Raw genomic sequence first — 9,409 nt, 5'->3', positions numbered from 1 at the left:
TTGCCACTTGTTGATTGAAATATTTTCTCTTGTCTAAATCAAACAGATTTTTATTTATTTATTATTATTTTGTTTAAGCATGCTGGTATAAAACAAAATAACTTTGCTAGCATCAGGCCTGCATAGACTTAGAAACAAAATGTCCTAAGTAATTATAAGCAGATAAAAAATTTGGAAGAGGATATAAAAACGGGGGAAAGACTGGGTTATTCATTGTAAGGTCAAAGAAGAAACGAACAGGAAAATAGTGAATCAATTTGCTGCAAATCTTTGCTGCACACTAGTGCCAGAAGTATGGTGAATAAAAATGAGAAACGAGGATATCTTAATACACTATGAAAATGTATTTTTTTAGTCTGAATTTATGATTTAGCCAGCATAACAGAATTTTATAAGGCAAGTCTTCTGACTGGAACATATTAATATTAAAAACCAATAACTTATTGATAAAGGTTTGCATAAAATGAAATGAAAATGTATTGCCTTGTGCTAACATTACACATGGACCCTTTGAATTGCAGACTATAAAATGAGTTAATTTTGTTAGTAATCCCTTGACAAAGACTGGCTCCTTTTATCATTCAGCTGTCCAAGGAAGGGTCCGTATCAGGAATATACTAGTTTATACTGAGATATGCAGGCTCTTAACACTACCCATGCTAGCTAAATTCAAACTCAAATGGCTGCCTGTACTATAATCACACTTTCAGTACACTGTGTAGGCATACTTTGACATCAAAGTGTTTTCTCTTTGTCTTGTAGTGACACAGTTTGACACTTTGAAGTATGAAACTGCTTCATTACAACATATAAGAGACATTTTTGACTTAGAATTTCTGTTTCAGTCACTAGGAAGGATTTATCTACTTGAGCATGCTACTGGGAAATTAGGAAGTGTGTGAGTCAAGAATTAGGAGCTGTTGCATACTGACTTTTTTTGGGCATTCTTAGTCTGTGCTGAAAGCCTTTCTGCAATTTAGCTAAAATGTGCTTCTCAAGTGGTATAAAAGTAAAATGTTTTTATTAAGAAGCAGTAAGAGCCAGACTAGAGACTACTATATTAATGACCCTGGTTTCAGAAAACAGATTCAAGTAAAAAATTTCCTCTTGACGTGAGTTAAGCTGACAAAAATATGAAAATATGAGAGTCCTATACTACTTAGTGTGAGTTTGGAATTCTGAATTTCAGTTTTTCTTAAAATTTGATAAACATAGTAGACAGTCCTCTAGTCAAAGCTTTCACATTCCCAGTTGTCCAGTGTATGTACTCTATATTGCCAAGCCACAGTCTCGCAGAGTAATGTTCAGGGAAGGAATTATTTTGTACATTCACACAGTTGCCCTGTGGTGCACTTACTTGTGATAGATTTCTTCAAGCAGCTTTCATATCTCTGCTGACATACACATATAGCTTGCCTTACTATCTTATTTATGTATATATTTTAGTTTTAAATATACCAATAATTTTTCCTAAGTGCCTGCTATTGTTATGAATTGTTCAAGTGGTTTTTCATAGCTATGTTAATGCATACACAAATGGTGGGAGAGAAAGAGGGAGAAAGAAAGAAGAAGTCCAGCTTGTCATCTTATTTATGTATTTATTTCCTTCTAAACATACCTATATTTTTCCCTAAGTGCCTGGGACTATATAGGCAATAAACACTATTAATCAATAACCATGCTCAAATCATTCAGTTCCTTCAGCACAGTGCTGTGAAACAAATGTGAGAAACTAAATAGACCTTGTAGAGTGCCCTGTAGTTCAATAAATCCAAGGCCTGTCTGATCGCAGAGACAAGGTAATTTTAGCAATTGACATCTCATCTGCAGTGCTCTCCCTCTGTTTCCCTTCATCTTCAACTGGAGAATTATGAACTTTTTTTTTTTCCACTGCTTTCAATTTATTTTAACCATTATGACAAGAAACAGGAGGAGAGATAGTTAAAACAAAATAAAATAAAAAAATAAATGAGAGAAACTCAAACTATTGCAAGAATGATAAAGTACCACAGATAGTGTAATTTTGACTCAGGAAAAGATCTCAGATAAAGACAAAAAGAATGAAGAAACTCAGTGGTAATCTCAAGAAAATACTGAAACCCAGAAGAAAACTAAGAAAGAAAATCTTTGTAAGAGGGAAGAAAGAAGAAACTGTCAGGCATAAGTACAGCTGCATGTCTGAAGTGTCAGTGGTATTTCTGGTCATGTTTTAATTCTTGTACAGACTTTGTGCACTTCATATTGTATTCAGTAATACTCCATAGTAATCCATAAGTCCCATAAATCTGGGAAACAATATTAAAAACAGTTTCTTTTAATCAAAAGCTGAGAAGAAATAAATAACTCTGTTTTTCAAAACCATGAACCTAGCAAGCACTAGGTATTATAAAAATACATTTTGCTCAGTTTCACTTTTACATAGTATAAACATTGCAGGTCAAGATTCAGACTATGAAACTGAAAAACTCATGCACAGAGATTCTTGTCATATGAGAATTAAGAAATTTGCGTATCTATAGTATGTTTAACAAGTACACTTGTAGAATAGGCCTGATAAAATGGAGACAATTTATCACTGCCTGTAAGAATCAAATTTATTTATAAAAGCTGTAAAAAGTGACAGTTAACAAACGTTTATCAGATGTATTATTACTTTTTTTTTTTTTTTGGATAGCCAATCTACGAATCTACGCAACCTACGTTATCGTTAAGGAGTTAGTGGGCTTTCACAGCCTTTGAAATGTAGTCCCTTTGCCAGTGGTCTTTAATTGAGAAATGGAAAGTGAAGGCAATGACTTCCCCTCCCTCAAGACATATATCTCTGCTAATAGTATATCTTTGAATTTGTGGGAGAAAGAGAACAGATATATGCATCCCTCATGTTTACGAATTTATTTTTACTTTAAACATACCTTTATTTTTCCCTCTGTGCCAACTATGGATGTGAATTGTTCAGGTTGGTTTTAATATGCTAATAACCTTCTTCATATGCTTGTATTACAGTATTGCTCAGGAGACCCAGTCATGGACCAGGCCTCTTTGGGCTGTGAAGGGTGTATAAACTCAGAAGAAATTACTGGTGATCCAAGTAATCTGATTTTTGTCTACGTTTTGTTATGTTCTAATAAGCACATCCTTAAAAACTGCTCTTCATGACTAGGTTTAGAATTTGAATAATTCTTTTGTTGCAGCCTGATGATTTATTTAGCTCTACAGTTTCAAAGAATATATATTATTATATATATATATATATTTTTTAACAGCAAGATATACTTGTTTGTGAAGGTTTTATTGGTAACTGAATAATTATACCAGAGACAATATATTGCACTGGCAAATCCATCTCTTATTTGTATGCACGCAGCTTGATGTTCTTCTATGAGGTTTGTGTTTTGAGCACTGCAGTCTAGATGTTCATGTTGATATCATTCAAACAAAATGGAAAGCCGAGAACTAAAATGCCTGCTTATCCTCAGGGATGCCACAACAAATTAGTAAGATGATCTGGTATTATAACAATGCTTTCTGTTGTTATGACAGTCGTCATATTTAAATTCTTTATGAGCTTTCATTTGGGCACTATCATCAAAATTCTTTGTACTAGCTAATTTGCTTTTGAGGTAAACCTCCCTTATTTCCCAGTTCTTTCTAGTATATGCCAGCCTGGTCCCCTGTGAATCAGAGCATCCTGAGAACAACTCCATTTTCTAAGAGACTGCCTGTGTTCCCAAGGCATCCTTTTGGCAGCAGCTGATGATAGAGGCACTGCAGCCATCTCCACTTGTCCAGGGCTGTGGTGGTGGTGTTACTGCAGAGAATAAAGCAACTCTATACCACTTACGGATTAGGCAGGAAAATCATCTGAGAGCTATTCTATTTGGTTTGCAGCTGCTGTATGCTTCCAGCAGGGCACAAAGCGTCTATAAAACAACATGTGGGGCATTTATGGGGGGGGTTGCGGTTGGACGTTGTGACTGTCTTTTTGTATCTTATTCTAAGCTGTTAAGCAATGCGTCTGTTAATGTTGATCTCCAGCCTCACTAACTTCAGACTGAAAATCAGGAGATAAAATGATGCAACTATCATTCCTAGTCTCTGAGTCACTTCTGCTCTCAACTCTTGAAAAGATGAGTTGGTTTGTTGGCCCTTGGGCACAAGATTCTTCAAATTTACATTGCATTTTTTCACTTAATTTAGAAAAAAAAGTGTACCAGTCAGTGAAGAGTTCATTCTTAAGTTATGAAGTGACTGTTCATTAGTAGTTGCCTTCAGACAGTGTATATGACACTGTCCTATACAGCTGCATTGTGTAGCTCCCTCCCTCAAAATAACTCAAAGCAGCAAACCCCGATCTCAATCTGAGATAATGCACTGACTAAGCTAGTCTTGCTAGACAGCAGAAGCCTGTGTAGACTAACAAAAGGTGCCATTAGCTGATTCTCATTCCAGAACCAAAACAAATAAAGCAAGAGCTGAAAACAAACAAAAATATATTAAGCTGACAAAAAGTCTCCAGTGGGAAATGGAAGACAACTAGAAACAATGATAATAACATTTTCATGTGCTTTCATTACATGAGCAGTTTGGAGATGTGCTGCACAATTCAGAAATATTTCATATTGCTGTGTATATGCCATAATTGCTGGTTTACAAATATGTCAGATCCTTTACCATGGAGACTTTTTTTTTTTCATTGCAAACAATTCTAGATCAGATGTTTTCCATTTGAACTGTTAGAAGAAAATAGTGCAATCCAGAAATAGCACTAATTTTCATGGCTGCACTGTTGAGGATTACTGAAGCATGGTATTGTTCTGGCATTTATCAATATGTAATCTTAATTTCCATAGTGATATGAATTAGTCTCACTCTACATTAACTCAGTACAACATAGACTATATACACTTACAAAACTATGTATAAACCTGGGACAGTGGGTGGTTAAAATGGACACTTGCAAAGATGCTAGAGTTAAATAGTAATTACCTTTCTTAAAAGTTTATCTGGTTTAAAATCAATGTAAACAACTGATATTTTATTTCTCAGTGTTTGTAGTAGTCTGCAAATCTGAGGATTTATTATAACAATAAATCTCTTTGATTATTAAAATTAGAATAATTTTGATATTGTGTTTTTCTAAGTTTGGGATGGTAGATTTTATATTAAAAAACTCAGAATTGGCACCCTGGAACAGTGGTTACATAAAGATTATAATATGTCTTCTTTATCTGATTTTATCTGTAGAAAGAGAGAGGCAAAGGAAGGCTTTTGCAATTAACTGCCACTGCAGAGCTGGAGGAAATGCATCGGAGGATGTTGGACAACCAATGCTTATTGAGCAGTTCTCTTCATTTAATGTTCAATGAGGTTTAGGACCAACAATGTGTTGTTTAGGAGGTATCCCACCTGGAACAGTTTATTCTTGTATATTCCCTCATGCATTTTTCCAGACTTTCCACATCCTCATCTCCATCAAAAATTAATGCTATCCCACCATGGTGAAAACTTCAATGGACGATCTCTGAACAGCAATAGTTCCCATGTCCCATCTCCACTTACAGAACTTCAGTTTGTTTTGTGAAACAGACTCAGACCTTGAGAAGTGAAATGTTCTGGGTGAAACAAAACTAGAAGATGCACATTCCAAGAAGCTGCCTACTGCACTTCAGCCATCCACAAATGCTCAATCCACAGGGTGAGTATGAAGTAGCCCTCACAAAGCACATATAGTGCAAATATTGAACTCTCAACATGAACTATTTTGCTTTACTTGTGTGCTTCCATTGTACTGTAGTATTTGGCCTATTAGATATTGCTTTTGGCTGGTGAAATGGTACCAGCACCAAGACTAGGTGAAGAGGTGAGCTTAGAACTTTGGGTATTACTGTGATAAAATTAGAGAATTTCTTTTACATTGTCACAATACGAAAAAAAAAAAAAAAGGAATCTTGGAAAATCTTAAGAAATTTTAGTCTAAGTACATCACCAAACAGAGTCACAAAATATTTTGGCCCCCCTATCTTCATATGATAAATTAACAGACATTTGTCTATGAATCCTTCTAGCATTAATAGAATTGATCTTTAAACAAGATTCTGAAAATAGTCATTTTCATTTTCTTGCAATGCCAAAGCCATACACTGCAGAAAACACTGCACAGTGTCTGAGTAAACATTTTCTATAAAACATGCATAAAGAGTCATATTTTAATTGGAAACTCTAACCCAGTAGGGGTTTTAGAAACGGAGCAGATTATTAAAACAAAGATTTGTTTGGGCTGGATTGTTTGCAGGAGATTTAAAAAACAAAGAGGTTGTGAAAAATATGAATGCATTTATATTATTTTAGTTTTATCTTGCATTCTCTGTAAATAGTCTGGAAGCAGTATCCTGTTAACACATCCATTTGGTGTAATACAATTACTATATTAAAATTTATGTTGTTGATTTAGGGATGTCTGCTGAAACTGCCAAAGCCTCCCACTTGAACCTTCTGTCACCTTATGCTATTTAATGTGACATGATTATCTTAACTGATTTTGAAATTCGTATACAGATACACAACACATTTGAATGGCTTCTTTTTTATATAGATAATTTGCATGAGATGGCATTGATATAACATAATTATGAGAAGACTGTAAGCAAAATGCTAAACATGGACATAACTGTTCAGTACTGGAGAACTGCCAACCAGCAACCCCATACTTCAAAGCTTAGGTCTCCAATTTGTAGCTTAGGCTTGGCTATTGCCATAATGACATATTTGTGTTTATCCTATCATATTGCTTTAGGGTCTTCCCGTATGGACCTGAGGACCCCTCCATACTGAGCTGAGAACAAATTCAGAAGAGATTATTTAGGCCCATGTCCAGAAGTAATGTAAAGGACCATGACAAAACAGTGAAACTAAGTCGATAATCATGATAAATACTGGCGGCCTAAATAATGACAGTTTCAGAGGCCCAAAATATTTTAATGCTTATCAGTTAATAATATGAATGCAAAAATAGATAACTAAACATATAGGCCTGACTATCAGTAATTGTCTTACAGTATTCTCCTTCATGGCAAATAAGCAGTTGCCTTATGATTGGGGAGTGAGACTAGCACAAAGATTGATGAAAATAAGCAAGCAAATGTTTTTGTGAAGGTGCAAACTGCAAGCAAAGATTCATTATCACAGTAACAGTCACAACCAAGATCAAAGTGTGAGGTTTGTTCAAACTTTGAAGCATTTCAGACTTAGATCCTTGTATTTCACTCACTGCTAGGCCTAGTTATTAGGGAGGAACAGTGGAATATATATACGTTTGCATGCATGAGTGCGCGCACTTGTGAATATCCACTGACAAATAAATCTAATTAGAAAAGGGTAAATCCAAAATGTCTGTCTAAAGGAAGCATTTGATTTTGTGCACCATAACATTACTTTGTATGTGTTTCCTTATTGCATGTCATACACTGAAATGAGTTCATATATGACAAGGAAAATGAGAATCAATCCTATTCCTATATCAGTCCTATAAATCCAGTGCATAATAGTCTGAGTTTAAAATCCAATTATTTTGAATGTAAGAAATGCACTTACCAGCACTGAGTCAGTGTAACCTTCAATACCATAACCCAAACTGAGAATATTAAGCATTGTAGTTTTATTTATTTTTAATGTTCAACATTGTGCTTGTGTGTGCTACTGTACTTTTCTAATATATAAAATATATATTTAAGGATATATGGTAGAAATATATTAATAATAATAAAGCACATATTTTTTATATCCAAGACATTTAGAGCATCATATCATTAAAATATATCAGATTTTGAAGCAATTCCCTTAAAAATTAAAAATTTCTTTCTTCTTCTTGCAGTCAGAAGGACAATACTATTATTCCTTTCGTCACTAAGTGGTAAGGATTTCATTTGTAGGCTTTTAGAAAAATGCAGAATACATTCAAAAATTATCCATAGAGACCTGGAATCTTCTCTATTATTTCCAAGAGTGGATAATGGCTTCTTAAGTAACATATGGTAAATGTGCTGAAGTATTATCATTTAAAAAAAATCAAATTCAATATAAAAGGCAAATATAATTATTCAGTGTTCAATAATAACTAATAAGAGTCTCTGTCTTCATACATGAAAAAGTACAAGTTTTTCAGTTTGAATCTTCTGTAACATTAAAGGTGTTTTCTATGGAATCCTGGCCTTATAATTATTGCAGTTATTATACTAATTAAAAAGTATAGTGAAAGTAACTGTTTATAGTTATATAAAACTAACTAAACTCAAATAGAGCAAAGATTTAGGGGAGAAGTAAGATGTCTAAATAGCTTCAATACCTTATTTTTGTGAAGATTTTCATTTTAGATTCATCTTGGGCAGATACTGTCTATAAGGAAGTCTGTCTGAAAAAACAGATCTGTCTATGAGAGCACTATTTTTTTTATCAACTGACTAACCTACACAGATTTTTTTATTTTTTATTTTTTATTTTAGCAAGAACAAAAGCATGTGGAAATGAGCTTTTATTTGTTAGGGAAATGTGTAAAATTTAAGCATGATTTGAGCATGAAATTAAAAAATATATATATTAGTATATAAATGTTGGAATGAACTCCTTTAAATAAAGCCCATATCCATGGCAGAGCTTTTCCTGGAACATGAGGCACACGGGACTGACACTGTCTTCACAGCAGCAGCAGCACCATGGGAACTTTAACACTGTATGTGCTCTTCCTCTAGTGAGTGCAAATGATAAGAAGCCAGGAGCGGTTTTTGTTTAGCAGAGAGAAATACTCTACATAAATATTCTGGCAACCTCGATTTTTAAGAGGAATCCCGTTATGTTTTGATTATAGTTTCATTTAAAATGTTGGTCTTTGAAAATTGGCATAGTCCTAATAAACTATCAGTGTCATTCTAGATTTACACTACCAGATGAATATTGTGTTGATTCATAAACTGCTCTGTCCTTACCCGGTTTGATTTGCTCCACGTACTTATGTTGCACTAGGACTCTGCAGCCTGGACCATTCTGCAATACCAATCTCAACACCTATGTTTTAGACGGTGTTGTGAAGAACAGTTCAGCAGCTATCCAAGGCTGACAACTCTTCTCTCACTTTTCTCAGCAAAAGCAGAGGCAGGTGGGTAATGGTCAAGCTCAGGTCTGTGTCCTGAAGTACTGCTCATTATAATGAGATAGGTTGGTAAGCAGCATTGTTCCCTTGATGCTGTGGTAAGGAAGAGCCTGGGGCTGAGACAGAACTGAAATGGACAGAATGGGGATGGAGAAGCAAGAGAGGATATTCACTATATGAAATGGAATATATATATATATATATATATATATAAAGATTGGACTATTCGGAGGAAGGATTCACAGATACAGAAAATATGTGGATGAA

The 9,409-nt window shown here is 34.5% G+C and overlaps 1 protein-coding gene across 20 annotated transcripts in view; it reads left to right on the top strand.

Annotated features, from left to right (window-relative positions):
• The window catches only part of LOC308194891 (uncharacterized protein), a 709,819-nt gene extending 700,666 nt beyond the window's left edge, over positions 1 to 9,153 (top strand). For all 20 annotated transcript variants that reach the window (XR_013950992.1, XR_013950993.1, XR_013950996.1 and 17 more), the window contains 4 exons: positions 3,004 to 3,088; positions 5,245 to 5,695; positions 7,871 to 7,909; positions 9,016 to 9,153. Coding sequence is in view for 2 of the 20 variants with exons in the window: in XM_080591442.1 (XP_080447568.1) it covers positions 3,004 to 3,088; positions 5,245 to 5,366 (207 nt within the window). In the remaining 18 variants the exon portion in view is untranslated. The remainder of the gene's footprint in view (positions 1 to 3,003; positions 3,089 to 5,244; positions 5,696 to 7,870; positions 7,910 to 9,015) is intronic.
• The last annotated feature ends 256 nt before the right edge of the window (positions 9,154 to 9,409 follow it).

Source organism: Anser brachyrhynchus, assembly GCF_964034855.1.
Source record: "Anser brachyrhynchus genome assembly, chromosome: 4".
Classification (NCBI taxonomy): Eukaryota; Metazoa; Chordata; class Aves; order Anseriformes; family Anatidae; genus Anser; species Anser brachyrhynchus.
This window is presented reverse-complemented; position numbering and strand designations above follow the sequence as displayed.